This window comes from Pieris napi, chromosome 5 (genome assembly GCF_905475465.1).
Source record: "Pieris napi chromosome 5, ilPieNapi1.2, whole genome shotgun sequence".
In the NCBI taxonomy this organism is placed as follows: Eukaryota; Metazoa; Arthropoda; class Insecta; order Lepidoptera; family Pieridae; genus Pieris; species Pieris napi.
In genome coordinates this window covers 5,425,548-5,443,943 of record NC_062238.1, presented here as the reverse complement: position 1 = coordinate 5,443,943, position 18,396 = coordinate 5,425,548, and the positions used below count along the sequence as shown (strand labels likewise).

Below are 18,396 nucleotides of genomic sequence, written 5' to 3'. Positions count from 1 at the left end.
AAAATATTTATCACGTGTCTTACAAATGTAGGTCGTTATTGGCACCTTCTCTAAATGCTGGTTGGACATATGTAATGGGAAGTGTTTGATTGTGGGACTATAAAAAACATATGGGCACCCACAACAATCAATTTTGTCACCACCATATTTCTGTCTTGAATAAAGTTCTATAATTATTGTATCAAGCAACAGCTCAGATGGCTATAAAGCTAAACAACATATGGATGTATAAGATCTGAAATATTATTATTATATTTAATTATTATATCACTGTAATAAGAGTCATCAATTAGTAGGTGACTGGTACAAATTTAATTAAGTTCACCATCAGAATTGAAAGGTTGTGCATTAGTTTTGTCGCTGAGTGCAACCGTTTCAACGCCTACCATTCTCAGTTCATATCTGAGTACGTACCCGTAAACAATGAAGTTACGTTTCGTTAGATTCCTAGACGTGCAAAAAACCGTCGCATCTTAATGTATGTAAATGATAGCAGAGGAAACGGACGTCCTTTGAGCTCTATAGGTATTAACAGGAAACCTGACGCCGTTCTAGATGCCACCAAAACAATACCACTTTTATAGTGAAATCACGCACAGCCTTTGAATCAGGGTAATTGAAATGTCCTGCTTGCAATCAATTGTATAGACGTATGTTGCTTGACGACAAAGTTTCATGACCGACTTTAAAATTATAATAAAATAAAAAGTATTTAAATATTTTAACGTCTCATTTAAATCCAAACATCAGCGGTTCAGTTTAAAAGTCTACATATTAAAGAATGATTCGGGGTTTTTTATACAATATGTATTTTAATATTCCTCCTCTATTTTTATTTTACTCATATAATTTTTTACCATGTATTAATTGCATGAAGGCATCTAGAGGGGTTTATCAGGCTGGCAACCAGTTTAGAACTCTTTTTTTTATGGACCCCTACATCCTAACCCATCAGGCGCGCAATCAGGCAGATATGTGACCGAGTGGCAACAGCAGGGGAGTGTCGAAATCTCCCCTTTCTGAAAAAGGGACTATGTTACCTTAAAGAGTTGGCGTCTCCCTCCGGGCCCGGGCGACGACTACTCCGGAAATATCGTCATAATATTTATGGGCGAGTCGGGGCCGCCCGGCGTTTAGAACTCTTTTAAAATAGTCCCTTATCGTAATGCTCCTATGTAACGAAAAATCTGTCGAATCTAGCTCATACTTCCAGTCTCTTAGCATGTTTTCTAACATTATTTTACGAACGGGAAACTTGAAACTGCATCTAAAGCCTTCGCTAACGCAGTGAAACCGACACGTAAATATTGACGAAGCTGTGAAAGCGAGGATGTGCGAATTGTTAATGTTGTTCAAATTCTGACCGCGTCCACACCAAGAACGTCGCGAGGCCGATCACTTCCTCTTCACACCAATATATTATAAATTTATCAGAGGTATTTGGCGTGATATTTGACGTGTGCCAAGAACAATTGCAATCGACACCCAGCTAGGGTTACCATTCGTTTTTTTACATAAATAATATTTATCTAAACTAATATTATAAAGAGGACAGGTTTGTTCTCAGTCTATTCAATTCAAACAGCATTGACCCCAAAACTACTGTAACGATTAGCAAAATTCTTTCACCATTAGAATTCTATTATCCCTAATAAACTATTGAGGAATGATGATGAAATAGGCTATAGAATTTAGTTAAAATAAGGGATCCGTATGAAAACTTCGAAAATGTGTGAAAATAATACTAATAAAAATCCCCCTATCACGTTCGTTGCGGAAACTACTGAAAATAGAGCAAAGTGGAGTACAGTTATATAGAATATATCAATATCTACAGCCCAGGATATCATATCTCAACTATTACATATTTAATAAAATAAATATCCAGCCGTGCGGCTGCCGGACTGAACACTTGTACTATTTTAAATATTGCGATTCTTAACATATAAAACTGTAGCATAGATCTTTTATAAGCTTTTATATTTCCACCGTCCCGCAATATAGGCAATATCTAGATGTATATACATGGATCAAATGCTTTTGAAGTTTTTAACTTAATTTATAACGTACATATTTTATTTAAATCCAAGCTTGTCAGTTGTTATAATAATATCTGGTACCCCACTTCCGGGCGTGCCTTATCACTAAAGGGGCATTACCACATTCAAGGCACGTTTTGAAAATTTCCTCCATACACACGGTTTAAGGACATTACAATTACTCAAATGTTAACGACTGCTAACTAAATACCGTATACTTGACATTTTCCTAATATTATTATCCATATTTTCCATTATAATTAATGCGAGCTATTTTATCATTATTTTCATATTTCATTTTATAAATCATACCTTGCAATTACAAATGATCAATCTGGATATAAATATTTCTTTTTATGGATTTAAATCGAAATTTAAAACTAATCGGTTTGGCCACAGTCAATGAATAAACATTTGTTACAAAGAATACTCGAATGGATTATTTAAAACGCAAGAATCCTTTTCGACCTCTCATTATAATGCAAATGTATGGTTTCATAGTTAATGTAAAATTTTATGACTCATAAATCCACTGCATCGCTCAAACGGGTATTGTACTTACTTTGTCTTCAAATCCAAACAATACATCATAAATATTATAATAATTTTTATTTTACTACTAGAAGACCCGTTCGTTCTTAATCTTTAGTTTGGGTTTATTCCTAAATTCATTATCGTTAATAAAATTATCCAATTAGTATGTAGAATTCCTGATTTTAAATTTAGTAAAATTATAAATCAAATCATAAATAATATCTAGCAAATCATAAAATTTAACAAATAAAATTAATCAAACATTTTGACATATTACGTAAACAAACCTTGATAGGAATTATAGCTGTTTTAGGCATCGGCACTAAAATGGTTTATTTAACCATTTGTTATAAGCACCGCAATACAGCAAGAAAATGCTGCCAGCATTATTGTAAATTTTGGTTTACAAATTGTAATTTTTTTATACAATAATATTATTTCGAAAATATTGATTTATTTTCGAACTGCTATCTTAAAATTGCTTTTGTAAATAAATAGGTATTATATATAGAAAAAGTGTTGCTAATGAGATTTCCAAGGTAAAAAGAACGTGGATTGACTCATCATTAATCACATATTACCTTGGTTCTTAAAAAAAATGTGCAAGTTCTACTAATTTCGAACAACATACTTTTACTTAAACCATATATTTATGAAAAATACGCTGGCATTGTTATGGCCTTGTCTAAGCTGAACCTTTTATCCGGAACAAATCACTAATCAATTTTATGTTACAATCAATGGAAAATACCTATTACCTTTGAGTACTTTAGCATGTTTTAAATGTTGGGTCGAGTCTCGTCAATTAAGAAGTAGGTATCTTAACCTGACTGAATAATTCAAGTTTGGTGAAACAAAGGTACAGTACCTACGTAAAGTGGTGAAACAGTTGTTTAAATATAATGTGACTAATAATATTGATGTGCCGTTTGACTCAAAGTTTTTTCTACTTATTATTTATCATACAATACACAAAATGAAACGTGTGTTTTGGTAGTGAACACATTTTTTAGAACAGACATTGTTTGAAAAGTAGAGATGGTCATGCTCTAATATATCTCTACTAATATATATAAGATATCATTTATATCTTATTTTCTAAAAAAAAAATTAAGGTTTATTATGGAACATAAGATACATGTATCACTTATTCCACGTCATTAAATTTGAATTTGTAGGCATCCCTACTCATCGGCAAAGAAGACAGAGGGTGTATGTAGGCCGAGAGAAAAAGCCGGCGTTAAATCGACACTTAATTTAAAACTAATGATTATAGCAAACTAGAGATTGCAATGTTTTATTAAAAAACATTTATACTTGTTATATGAATTATCAATATAGAATATTAATGTACTGATCTTAAAGAGTACCAGTATATTCTATGCAGCTATGTTGGTTATGTACTGTATAGATTTGGTTTTTGTTTTTGACGTCCATCTTTCAATAAAGCGAAAAACTCCAGCTTGTAGCCAGAATACAAACAAGGGTATGACGGATTTACGAACATCTAAAACTACATGTGCATTAGCATTGTAAATATTATGATATGGTTACTTACAGAAACTTGTGGGAGGTCGACAAATGATCTTAGATCGATGAATTTGTATAGACAGTTCTCGCTAATAAAACCAATGAAATTCTTTATAAAAAATCCTGTGCATACATATTGTTTTTATCTGGGTTCATAGCACGAAACCAGTTAACAATAATCATGTAAACTTTGGTCATGGTCACAGACGCAACCGCCAACCCAATACCTTATTATATATATCTTAATTATTTATGTCACTCACTCACGTTCTGTTCTGGTCGAGTTACTTACCAAGTATAGTTATATTAAAGTTAAAAACTAGAGAAGAGGTATTTTTACTAAAACACTGACGTCAGATAAGTTTGTATTAGTCGTGGCCATAGATTATTGAGTAGGTACCATGTAGGTAACTTTATGATGCAATAGGACAAACATAAAATCAATTATGACACATGCATCGTGTATAGTCGCTATTAGATGTTTGTAGTTAAAACGAAAAAGTTATTATAGCGAAAGCTACCTTTACGGTAATAAATTGTAGGCATTCCAAGGTATTCTATTATTTATTCAAGTTTTCCACGTCAAATGATACGTTATCTAAAGTGTATAACACTTTTATCTAAAATGTATGACGTTGTAGGTAAACATAAATGATACAAAAAAAATAATACAATTAAAATTTATGCAATATTAAATAAAACATAAACAAAAAACCAGACATTTTTGTTACTCAGAAAACATTTTTTTCTGGTAATTGACTAGCAAAACAGCGGATTAGCTCTACGAGATAGCTCTATATGCTCTTTAATCCGTTATAATCGCGAAGAATTCGAAAGAGAGGTGCCTGAACTCCTACGTTGGTTTTTTCGATTAGTAGGTAGACTTTGAAAAGTTCAGCGTTTTAAACGTTTGTTAAATACCTTTAGTTAATACGTAATAGTGCATACGACTTCTAAATGGTTCGGACCAACGACCTCAAGAATGAGAGTCGCACGATGATCATTTTAGTTGTCTTATGGCATCAATTAACCTACGAATTACTGAACAGTGTTATTTTTTAGCTTTTTACCTTAAAATGTTAATGACACATGCAAGTAATTAAGTGATGTCATATATCAGTAGGTATTTTAATGCATGACTATTAGTTTTACAAAACCCGATTACGCCATTATGTATACGATTTTTTGGAACACGCAATACTATAATCTATTTAGGTAAACCTCTTTTATTAAAACAATTGTTTTAATTATGGTAACGAAAATCGTTACCAAAAAATAAAATTTAATTCACTTAAGTATTTAAAACTTTAATGTACTTGATCAGCTGGGGGGTTAAAAGCCGTTTAGATATTAACAATGCAAACATTTTCATGTACACATTTCTTTATAATACTTCGATACTTCATTGAAATATGACACTGTTACAGTAAAAAATAAATAGAACCAGAGCCATCTAGTAGAGAGTAGCTAAAGTTTATCTAACCTATATTTCAGTACGATTTCAGGAATAGCACGTTGTCATGATATATTTATAAGTATAGAATATGTATGCATAGTTTTTTAACTGAAGTGTCACCGTATTTATTTGACTTGGCAACGACATAGAGAACAAAGTTCAGAAGTATGTTTGGCTTCTAAAGCATTTCTTATGTGTACGTGTACCGTAATCCTTCGTTGTACTTACTTATAATCTAATTAATAATTCAAATATCAAATATACTTTTGCGTATTCCATATCTTATTAGCCAAAACTTTGATATATCGGTATTTATAATTTGATGCCACAACACCTGCTACGTATATGTCGAATATCAATTATAGAAATAGTTCTAGAATAAAAGTTATTTTTTGCGTCAAATTACTTGAGTTTTCAAACGATATCTTTTCTTTTATTATATTCGAAAGTATTGCCTTAAACCATCAAGCCAAATGATCTTATTGCTTATCGAATTCTCTAGTAAACGTTACATCCAACTAAAATAAATGAGGAAATTAATCAACTAATGCCCCTTTATCTTAATTATCTCTGTAATTTCCGTTGTAAAGACGTGGCTTTGATCGGGCAAATTGAAATGTAATTGATATAATGCAGAGATTTAAAACGTCATCGGTGTTTGAACTCATTTAATTTGATGATACATGTCGTAAATTACGTAGATGTATTTAGTATGGTGAAGTATATTTTATTCAAAAAATAGATGAGGCGACAGAGTCAAGACGCGCGGCGCCACTGGCGTTGGCACGGTCTTTATGAACAGTGTTTGTTTGTGAACGTCTTCCCATCTGTTTCGTTAAACATCCGTCTGTTTTAGTATTGAAGCAATTCTCTTCACAATCAGTGCTAGTGGAAAACACGTTGAAAATTTACGTCGTCATTTTTGTCCAATTAAATCCAGATCGCTACCAAAATGATCTCTGTGTTACGAAAGTTCGTTGCGTTACTGTTTGATATTAAAGAAGCTTTCAGTGAATTCCTTATTAATGTACTGTTGAAAGATAGAGCGGAGACAATCCTGTAAGACTACGTGATTAAATTTCCTTCTAGTAATACGCTTATTCGTGTAGGAAAAGACAATAAGACTGTAACAGGTCAAGAAAATTATTTCAATGTTTAGTAGAATGTCGGGACTAAAACGATGTATAAGTCAAGTGTCAATGTTTCTTATGACCGAAAAAACGGTTAATTCTTCAGAATCAGCTTGGAAAGAGGAGCTAAAAAAGTGAGTAGCATATTTTGAAGAATGATGTAAAAATATGTTTTACTGTTAAAACACAAAGCGTTCGTTCGTATATAATTCGAGTCCTTAGAATAGGCTAGGAATATGGAAAAATAGTTTCTTCCTACGAAGCCATCGAGTTCTTTTTCATAAAACAAAAGTTTAAAAACGACGCTTTGCAATTAAACGGTTGATAAATAAAAACGATTAAACACAAATTTATTTTATATTTTGTTTGTTTAACTAGGTGTCACACTAAGTAATGAAAAATTTTCAGCGCTTATTCAGGTTGGTCAAAACAAGTTACAAACATACGTGATTTGTATGTAATTTATTTATTTTCAAGTGATCTTTATTGATATCGTATGGCATTCTTCTTCGTCGTTTGCTCTTTATCTCTGCTTAAAGTACAATCAAAATAAATTGAAACACGCGTCAATTTGGCGATGTTTTTCAGCTCATTCTTTTAATCTTAAACTTTTATCTTTTCAATAACCTTACCCTTAGATATAATTAAATTATACTATGACTTTATAACATATATTTTTTACACATAATAAAATAAAGAAAAGACAAATATTCTACAAACTAGAACTTGTGCGGCCTCGATGATTGGTGCGGACGGAGTGCACAAATATAATGCTTATAATTTATGTAATTAATAAGTTTACACAGATTATTATTACAAAAAAAGATCTAAAATTATAAAATATAGCAAACGAACCTAAGAGATTGATGACAGCACGCCCTTTCTATATGAATGGGCGGTCTGAAAAAATATCAAGATCGCTCGGGCACATTGCACATTCTAGCCATTCTTCTTTTGTGGAGCGTAAAGCTAGAACGCTTAGTGGAGATAAGCTTTTTGCTCAAATATCTAGGACTATTCGGATAGAAATGTTCAATTAAAATAAGGTATGAGGTGAGATGAAAATACAGTACAATAAAAAAAATTCAACCTTATTAAAATTTATTCTGATAAATATTTTGAAAACAATTATAAGCCAATATTAGTCATGTTTTCTTTTTTTATGAACGAATGAACGGAAAGGAACTTGGTGAGGGTTACGCAGCTGTATAGTGTTACATATATCTTTAAAAAGTTTACACACAAGATTATTTTTATTCGTTTCAGCCGCCTAGATACCAAATTATTTTTGATGTATATAAAAAATAAGTGCTGCGAGTCGATATGAAATAGGTGAATCTGATAGGGATTGTAATTATAGCTGGAAAGATGTCTAATTTAAATAAAATAAATTAATAAATCAGTGGTGCTACCATTTTAGATCTGGGCCTCAGATTTTTGCTTCATGATCATTTGTCGATAATATATCTATCTAAATAAGTGTAATGCCTGTCACACGCCGTCGACTTTTGGGGTCTAAGACAAGCCGGTTTCCGCACAATCTTTTCCTTCACCGTTCAAGCGAATGTTAAATGCACACATAGAAAGAAAGTCCATTGGTTCTCAGCCGGGAATCGAACCTACGACCTCAGAGATGAGATTCGCTCGCTGAAGCCAACAGCTGTATATCTAATTTAGTCAGGAATAAACCACACAGAATTATGATTCATAATCTACGAATTTCTCAGCATAAAGACAACAAGCAATTCCGAAACAATGATGTGTATAAATATACCAATCTAACTTGATAAATAGCATTCATACAAAATAAATCATTCATTCAATACAAAGTCAACTAACAAAACACGTTTATTAAAGAAACATTATTATTAATGGCTTCTCATTCGAAGAAATAGCGATGTTTTGCGATTTCATTTATTTATAAAAGATTCAACGGGGTGTTTTATCAAAGGAAAAGTGATTGCCCGCCCATGGCAATTATTTAATGTTTTATTTTATTTATTTATTATTCTTCCAAGTTTTTGATTGACGTTTTATTGCTTATAATAACTTCGCGGTGGCTTTGAATAAAACTTGACATAAAGGATATATAGAATATATGTATACCTTTTTATATACTAGAACACCAGAACTATTTGTTTTCTGTAAAATGTGAAAGAAATTAATATAATTTGTACACCTGTTACCGTTAAAAATATTTATAAGAGAGGAGTTTGATACTAAATCAAATAAAATACATACAATTATTATAAAATAAATACATACATACATAAATACATACATTACAATTAATACATACCTATATTGTAAAACAGTAATCTATATTACACAAGCTGATTTTCCGACCTTTTATATATTATGTTGAATGAGCTTTACACCAATATCATACAAAATGGTTGAGCAGTTTAATAATGAAATAAAACGTTACAATACCATTACAGCCAATCAATATATATACATAATATACATTATATATTATATAAGGTATACATTATAGTATAAATTAGATAGATACACTAATAAAAAAAATGTACCACAATGTTCTTTAATGTTAAACTAAAACGTATTAAAACTTTGCAATAGGTACATTGGTAATTATTAGGATGAGATAAAATGTATTATTTTTGCTAGTTTATTTGAGTTTCGGTTAAAGCATTATCTACATCGATAAAGCTTATCTGCATTTTGTTTAACCTAAGGGACATAGTGCTTTTGCCTTTTAATCAATTTATTGATACCATAATGCCGGATTGTTACAACAATACAAAAAGATTTCTGCAATACTCAAACACATTCAAAGTCATGTTCATAACATACGTGTATGTAAATTAATTTTTCCTGTTTCTATTTTTCTATTTTGATTTATTTGTGACGTTTGCAGTCAATGTGCCACCTATTCTTTAGATTGGTTATATCGTAAGTCAATAAATAACTATTAATTACCAATGATAAGATTGGAAATATAATTTATAACTTCCTTGTAACTTGAAACAGATCAATGAACTGTTGTAAAGAAAAAAAATTATATAATACACGTCATGTGATATATAATAATTCATAATATATAAGCTTATCTGAATAAAAATAAGCAATTTAAGCGTAAACAGATGAGGCACTTGAGATGATTAATTTCAGTGATATTACGCAGGCATGAGTTGACGTCGTTTTGAATTCGATTAGAATGAAACGAAACACTCTTCAAATGTTTGTGAAGTTAATGTGTCTGTAGAACACCTCTATACTATAGATTGTTAGTTTTTACTAAATGTGAATAAAACCATTATGGCCTATTAAATTTTAAATGTGCAATGCATGCGATATTCTGTTATTGTTATATTAATACAAAAATAAATTATAATAATAATAATCAGTGGCGCTACAACCTTGTTAGGTCTGGGCCTCAGATTTCTGAATCTGTTTCATGATCATTCTTCAATTGAATACGCAAGTAGGTGATCAGCCTCAAGCGCCTGACATACGACGTCGACTTTTTGGATCTAAGACATGTCGGTTTTCCTTCACCGTTCGAGCGAATGTTAAATGCGCACATAGAAGGAAAGTCCATTGGTGCACAGCCGGGGATCGAACCTACGACCTTAGGGATGAGAGTCGCACACTGAAGCCACTAGGCCAACACTGCTGAAAAATAAATTATGTCTCTCCAAATACAATATTTTCGTTCATCCCAGTCTGATACAATATCCTGTAATAAATGATGTACTTTGTTTTCTAAAAGAAATAAATATGTAGTGCCCGGGTTTAATGTGTCATTTATATTTTCAGATACCGCCAAGCCAGATACGCAGCGAGACGCGTGAGAAAGCGCGTTATCTTCAAGCACGGAGATTGTAATGTAGTCCAATGGAACGTGGCTAAGCGCAGGCGCCGATACCTTCAGGATATTTTCACAACCCTTGTGGACGCTCAGTGGCGTTGGACGTTGCTCGTGTTCGCTCTATCCTTCATCCTCTCCTGGCTCCTGTTTGCTCTCATCTGGTGGCTCATAATCTTCACCCACGGCGACTTGAATCCTTCCACTAACTCCAATGAAACCTTTATTCCCTGTCTTAATAATGTCAACTCCTTTACTGGCTGCTTCCTATTCTCTGTGGAAACACAACACACAATCGGTTATGGCTCCAGAACAACAAATGAAGAATGCCCCGAAGCGATTTTTGTTATGTGTCTTCAAAGCATTGTCGGTGTTTTCATTCAAGCTTTTATGGTGAGTTTTACGTTTTGTTTTGACTAACGAGTTTAATAGTCTTTAAATCTTACGGAGTTATTTTAAAAATCACACCACAATGTGCTGGCCTGAATTTATGACACCTAAATTTTTATTGGTTACTTTAGATTACAAGATACCTACATTTTTTGTTAATTTTGTATGGATAAAGTAGTAAATAATAAAAATGAAATCTAATATCTCTTCTATAAGGTGCCTATCAATACGAGTTTTCTATAGAACCCTTCCTGCTTCAAAGCCAATAAGATAATTTCATATCGAAATAAACTTGACAGACTGCCAAAATTATAAACGTTCTAATTTGTGATCCAGATGCTCTTAAAAATTATTACTTATTTTAAGAAACCACGTAGGTTTATTCATTTTTAAATCACGATAAATCTGTTTGACAACGTATTCATTTTATCTGTCGTTAATTATTAGTACCGTTCTCAAAACAAAAAACTAGTAAGAAGTCTTCTTAAATTTGGCAAATAGATTTTGGGTTTTTGTCCAGCGAATAAGTCAGACGTCATCAACGACTACGTCACTGATTTCAACGTCGCATCTAATTTTAGGTCGGCATCGTATTTGCCAAACTCTCTAGACCTAAAAAACGAGCCCAAACTTTATTGTACTCCCGCAACGCTGTCATTTGCCTACGAGAGGGTCAACTGTCTCTGATGTTTCGTGTTGGAGATATGAGGAAATCTCATATAGTTGAGGCACATATAAGAGCTCAGATTATTCGCCGCAAGGTATATTTTTTCGACAAAGCGGATACTGGTTAGTGATTGGGGATATCAGACGGCACGCTTATAAACTTTCAATAACTTGAGGTGACTTAACAACTCCCTTTATAAAGAAAAGTGGTCGTTTGAATTCAGATAAAGTTTCATACGTAACGTAATTTTAGGTCAACAGTTTCTTTATGAATCTCAAAACCACTTTCTCTTGTCCATAGGTGGGTCTAATATTCGCAAAGCTGGCTCGAGCCAAAAAGCGTAACACTACACTCCTGTTCTCGAGGAACGCGGTAATTTGCCTGAGAGATGGCGAGTTCTATCTGCTTTTTAGGGTTGGAGACATACGCAAATCTCATATTTTGGAAGCGCATGTTCGTGCTCAAATTATTAGAAAAAAGGTACCTGTTTTTTTAATTACAGCTACTTTTATATTGTTGGTTTGTGTTTATATGCATTTTAAGTCTTAATGGTTGAAAGGTGTTTTTATTATTAGACCCGTCTATGGATTCCCCGGCAATCATTCATTTTAACCATTCTTGCATGATACTTAGTACTAACATTATCTTCAAATTGTATGCACGATACGCTTATGCTTATTCCACAAGTTAACACTTGTTATTTCAACAGCAACGTTTATTAACACTTTTAAATTCTTTATTCGTATTTGGTGCTTTTATGTGTGTAATGTACTTTGGTTAAGCTCAGCTTATGAGGTATGATTTTAATAGTAAAATGACAATAGATGTACAAATATATTAATGTAATGATAAATTTAATAGATTACCAGAGAAGGGGAATTATTACCATTCTATCAACAAGAGTTAAAAGTGGGAGCTGACGGGGAAGAAGACAGATTAATGTTCATTTGGCCCATGACGATAGTTCACAAGATCAATGAAAAGTCACCGCTATACAACCTTTCCGCCTCAGATATGTTAAGAGAGAGATTCGAAATTGTAGTTATGTTAGGTAAGACGTTATTTTATTTAAATTAGTTCGTAATGAGTTTAATGAGTCCACCGATCTCCACTTGCATTCACCATGCATGCTCGTCGGTTATGGGTACTTTTGACCTGTCCCTTCTCTAGTTTGTCCTGGATTTGGACAAGGTATTACACTATACACACGATAATAGAGCAGTGTTGGCCAAGTGGCTTAAGTGTGCGACTCTCATCCCTGAGGTCGTAGGTTCGATCCCCGGCTGTGCACCAATGGATTTTCTTTCTATGTGCGCATTTAACATTCGCTCGAACGGTGAAGGAAAACATCGTGAGGAAACCGGCTTGCCTTAGACCCAAAAAGTTAACGGCATGTATCAGGCACAGAAGGCCTATCACCTACTTGTCTATTGACAAATGATCATGGAACAGATACAGAAATCTGAGGCCCAGACTTAAAAAGATGCCGCTGATTATTAGTTCGTAATGATGATTATAAATATTAAATAGGAAATACGAATAAAATCGGCCGCTAAACACACTCAATCTCAAACTAAAAATAACTTTATTCATATAGGTAACCAAGTACACTTATAAACGTCAACAGAAAAGATGTTAAATTGATTCTAAATTTACATTTACTAACAGTTCGCAAGTCATGGGCGTATAAAAAAATATTTCAATATTCTGTTATAATATCAACAACGAGATGTTCTGTTAAACAGATCAGTCAAAATTAAATGTTATTGTTATAAACTAAATATTACAATACATTCGTTCGTATATTGTTGGCACTTCCTTGACAGTGAATTGGTAGATTGCCCTGCCTTTACATCGTAATAGTTGATAGATTATTCATAAACTTTATTGCACCATTCCATGAATTGTTCCAGAACTTATGTATACTAAAGTAATCAATCAATGTTATTGAATTCATACAATTCAATGTTCAAACCATGAGTAAGACTGTATATTCAATAAATACGTATCTCGTATATGTGAAATTCAACGATATTAATCATGTTTAATTTAAATTTTATAGGCTCTTGTCCAACATTAAATACATTTATAATTGTGAAAAAGTTTATACTATATAAAACATTATTTACCGAGGCTGCCCTTCGTTATTTTAGCAAACATACGTTCTTTATCTTTTCTAAATAAACTTCTTCGTTTTATAATAGTTCTAATAGTTTTTATATGAGCTTGCGCAATATTTTCAGAGGGTGTCATCGAATCAACTGGTATGACAACGCAAGCAAGGAGTAGCTTTTTACCATCTGAAATTTTGTGGGGACATCGATTTGAAACTATGGTATCTTTTAGAAAGGATACGGGTGAATATGAGGTAATTTCTTTTAATTTCTATGATAAATTTTTGTTTGTTTGTTTTTGCAGTTTTCAGCCATAACACCAATTAGAAACTGATTTTCCTTATTGAATACCTATATGTAAAGTACAAACTTTTCCATATTTCCTTATAATTATAATATATACCATGGCCGTAGATATTACTAGCACATCACGAACTATAATACATAATATGGATAATTGCGTGTATTTTGATGAATACGTATAGAACAATTGAAATAGTCCGAATCCTATACAATTCAATGAATTAATCCTTTTCCTGATCCTGATGGTAAGAGATCACACACACTGCCAAAACTGTGATAGGCGTATATGGCTTCCTTGTTTAGCTCAGGATTGACTATATCTGCCTTAGGATGGTCCTTGCCTACCCCAGAATATCGGGTTACTAAATGTACAAACGGGGACCATTCTTAAAAAAATACTAGAAACGTCAATGAGAGGCTTGCGAGACCGTTGCCGGCCTTTGTTTTTATCTAAACAAAGAAAACAAAAGATTTATTATCTTCTATCGCTTATGAATAACACCCTATGATTATTCAGGTGGACTACACGCGCTTCAACAACACATATGAAGTGGACACGCCGCTCTGTTCCGCGAAACAACTCGACGAGCTCCGAGCGACCGTCTCCACTTCACAGAAATTAGGTATATTTTTCTCTTTATCCTTTTACTTCACATCTAAATATAGTTCATGAGTAAGCAGATTTCTACAGGTTTTATAATTGTGTAATATGTTGAATTCGTGACTTTGAATATTCCTTAGATTATATACTCGTAGATCTGAGTTTCTCAATCATAATTTTTATTGTTTTCAAAACTTGAAGTTTCTTTGTTATAAAAATAAGTAACGGCATTCTTATGATACATTGAGCCTTTATTCGTTTATATCGACAAAGCCATCAGTTTTTAATTTGTTGTTATACATAAATTATTATGTATATTGTATAACATATCTATATCGTGGCACGTCCACGTTAAATATAGAATTTATACGGGAAATACCTTAACCGAAACTATAGGCACAAATTGGATATTATAGTAGTCAGTTTTTCCCCTGGTCTATCGTTTTATTTATTAGATGATGTTCAGAAATTCAAGATTTTTATCCCGTATTATCTCCAGAAATCGAATGACGTCCGATAGTTTTAGAAATAAATTATAATAAAGATTATTTATGAACGCGACTCTACGCTATTTCCGCAAAAGGTTTTGTGACGTTAATAAAAATAAGTGTACCTGTCTCATAGCTATTTATAGATTATGAGTAAGCGGTATTTTTTCTCAATTTCTGAGTTATAAGGAAAGTAAACTAAAGATTATGTCACTATTGAAGCCAGATTTTTTTCTCGGACAAGTTAAAAATATTAATATCTGTGCATGAAAAATATTTTCAATATAAATAATATGTTTAAACATAAGTAAAGTGGAAAACCCGGCAGCTATTATAGCTAAATCTTATGACTCTATTGAACGAGCGGTTGAAGATGATACAATATATTATTAAAACACAGTTAAGAAACTAATGATGTATTGAACTACGAACGTAAGGCACTTTTTCAAGGCGTGTTTTTAAAATGTTTAATAAAGCCTTCGAAGTCGTTATCCTCGTGATCTTTCAAGAGTACAATGCAAATATTAATTCCGTACAGCGAAGAGTTTGAGGAAAATATTGACATTAATAATAAAACCGACATATAAATAGGTACAAATCATTATCCTTGTTTATTTTATTTAACAAAATCAATAAATGAATGCCTTTAAAAAAATTAAATACAAAATACACTAAATATTTCTATTGTATTGTGTGTGAGAATGTATTAAATAATAGTAAATATCTTAAAACCGTTTTATCGATAAAAGTTAATAAACCACCGACTTATAAGCGACTAACCACGACGTGGGGGTATGATAATTTCTGCACATACTAAAAATTATTAGTCATTACAAAATCTTATAAATCGCTGAAAATAAAATTATTTGACACCTCGTTCATCCAGATTGGTCAACGGACAGCCGAGCTTTTGAATATACACGAAAGAATTACACTTCGAATTGATAACGCCTTACGGTGTTTTATAAGTCGGTTAAAAATGTATTCATGTAAAAAAACTAAAGATTTGATTAATTTAGAGAGAGCTCTGACTGAGTTTTTATATTTTATTTTTGGTACGGAATTTAAGGAAAAAATAATACTATGTAACCAATTTACAATAATTATAAGAAATTTATCCTATTGGTCGCTAACGAATAGTTTGACCCTGCGGTTTTTCCTCGATGGATTATGATTCTAAAACTGAACTTAATTAGCTTAATGTATTATCGAAATAATAGTTTTACGGTTTCAAAGTCAACGCATACTTTACTCCATGCTACAACTATGTCTACCTGTTCAGATTAAATTCCCTTCATGCGTTGTCAAATCAATCAAAAGAGTCAACCAGGAACCTGCTTAGGTGAACTAAAACGCACATGTTCCATGATAAATAAATAATAATAAAATAATAATAAATTAATTATTTATCCTTCAATGATTATTATACTTTATAATAAAATTTCCAAATCTATGGATTCTGAGATCGTCAAACTATTCAGATATAAACTCACAAGTCACATAGAAATTACACTAAAACACCAAATTGGAATCTACAGAGGCATTACTACTTAATTAGAGGTATGACTTTGAGGTTTCAAAAACTAACACAGACCCAGTGCACGATCATAAGAACTTTCAGCTACACTCTCAAATACATGCGCATACACACCCATTAACACACTCACTCATTAACTCATTCTTAATTTGTAACACTAAATTAATTATTATTCTTTTTTTAACTGTTTTAAACATGTACCGCGTAATAATTGTTTTCTAGTTACCCACGACACAATGCCTCCCTAGGGTGGGGTACGATATATGAATTCTGTCACAACCCTTTTGTCATAAATAAAGTTTTATTATTATTAATAAATTAATATCGACAATATTTAATTCCAGATCGTATGCTCGGCACCATTCCGAAAACCTTCTCCAACGACACCTTGGACATGAGCTCCGTCGATTCCATGTCTCTAGACGAGCACATAGAAATAAAGATTCCAGAGTCAAGGGCAAAGGAAAACAGACTCATGGCACAAAACAACTTTGTCCAACACATCAACGAGAAGTCCAGAAATGCAAGTCACACACATTTAGCAGTCGAAAATGATTTGCAGAAAATTAATTCCGCTGCAGCCATGACGGAGAGAGATGGTCATATTCATAGGAGTCATAGCCACGCTAGCATGAAGAGGTTACATGGTCCAACGCTCAATGGCGTCGCGCATATGGCGAATGGCCATGATCATAGGGAACACAATAGAATCAAAAAGTAAGTTTGTTCATGACTCTTGAAACTCTTTATAAATTTTGACTATTTTCTAGATAAACCTTATTTTTTACTAAAAATAAATCTTTAATTCCAACACACACAGTATTTATTTTCTTAACCTACATAGTTTTGATTGCGTGCAAATTATTAATTACAATTAAATAATCAAAGACTGGAAAAGGAGTCATTATAGTCAATAAAGTTCAGTTTACATTTGAAAAATTAAATAAATAAATATTTATTATTATTCTCTTACTTTAAGTGTAACATAAATTCTATTATTATTCGAATGTTGTTTTTAAATTATGTCCAATGCCGTAGCATCTTCCGTGGGCAACTTCATTCTGTTAATTTTGTGTCACGGTGCGCGCGCATCGTAAAATTTCACTCTCATCAATTTTTCAAACGCGCCTAAAGAAGTATAACTTCAAAAATACATTGCAAAAAAACAAACAATTATTCAAGTTATAAACACAGCTTTAGTACAAATTAAATGTAGCCAAAATTTAAATTTCTTAACAAAGGTCAAGGGTAGGGTCAGTCCTTACTTTAGTCAAAGCCGTTTAACGTTATTAACTGAGAACAAAGTGTCCTAATCTCACCTAGTTTAATCGAATCGTAGAAATTCCACCTTAAAAGTGTTTTTCCATTTCAGGTCACCAAGTGACAACCATATAACCGATAAAGCTACAGTAATCCCAATTCTGGTGACGTCACCGGCGCCGGAGCCTGCTTGACGACAGCCCACCCCTCAGTACAACTCTGATTCCAATTGTAACCCACCCACTGAGATTAATCACTCAAGTTATTACTTATCCAACCTTACGGCTGTATCTTCTACTTACTTACACTTACCAGGTGACGTACCATATGTAAGTTATACACACTTACCCAGTTCACGTTTACCTTCTACAAGTTATACAAACTCACCCGGTCATAATGATTTAGTGTCTGGAAGTTATACACACTCACCAGGTCTACATAGCTTACATTCGACGAGTTATACGAACTTAACCGGTCAAAGTGACGTACCATCTACAAGTTATACAAACTCACCC

At 32.6% G+C, this 18,396-nt stretch overlaps 1 protein-coding gene across 4 annotated transcripts in view; it reads left to right on the top strand.

Moving 5' to 3' along the window:
* Positions 1-18,396, top strand: part of LOC125049423 (G protein-activated inward rectifier potassium channel 3) — a 28,714-nt gene extending 10,318 nt beyond the window's left edge. Inside the window, exons 1-8 of one of the 4 annotated variants that reach the window (XM_047648700.1) lie at positions 6,347-6,823; positions 10,473-10,914; positions 11,493-11,672; positions 12,440-12,629; positions 13,822-13,946; positions 14,513-14,618; positions 16,966-17,338; positions 17,994-18,396. In XM_047648700.1, the coding sequence (XP_047504656.1) occupies positions 6,711-6,823; positions 10,473-10,914; positions 11,493-11,672; positions 12,440-12,629; positions 13,822-13,946; positions 14,513-14,618; positions 16,966-17,338; positions 17,994-18,075 (1,611 nt within the window). In that variant the 5' untranslated portion in view covers positions 6,347-6,710 and the 3' untranslated portion in view covers positions 18,076-18,396. Of the gene's footprint in view, positions 1-6,345; positions 6,824-10,472; positions 10,915-11,492; positions 11,673-11,878; positions 12,059-12,439; positions 12,630-13,821; positions 13,947-14,512; positions 14,619-16,965; positions 17,343-17,993 lie in introns of those variants that run through there. The other 3 variants (XM_047648699.1, XM_047648698.1, XM_047648702.1) reach the window with 3 other exon arrangements.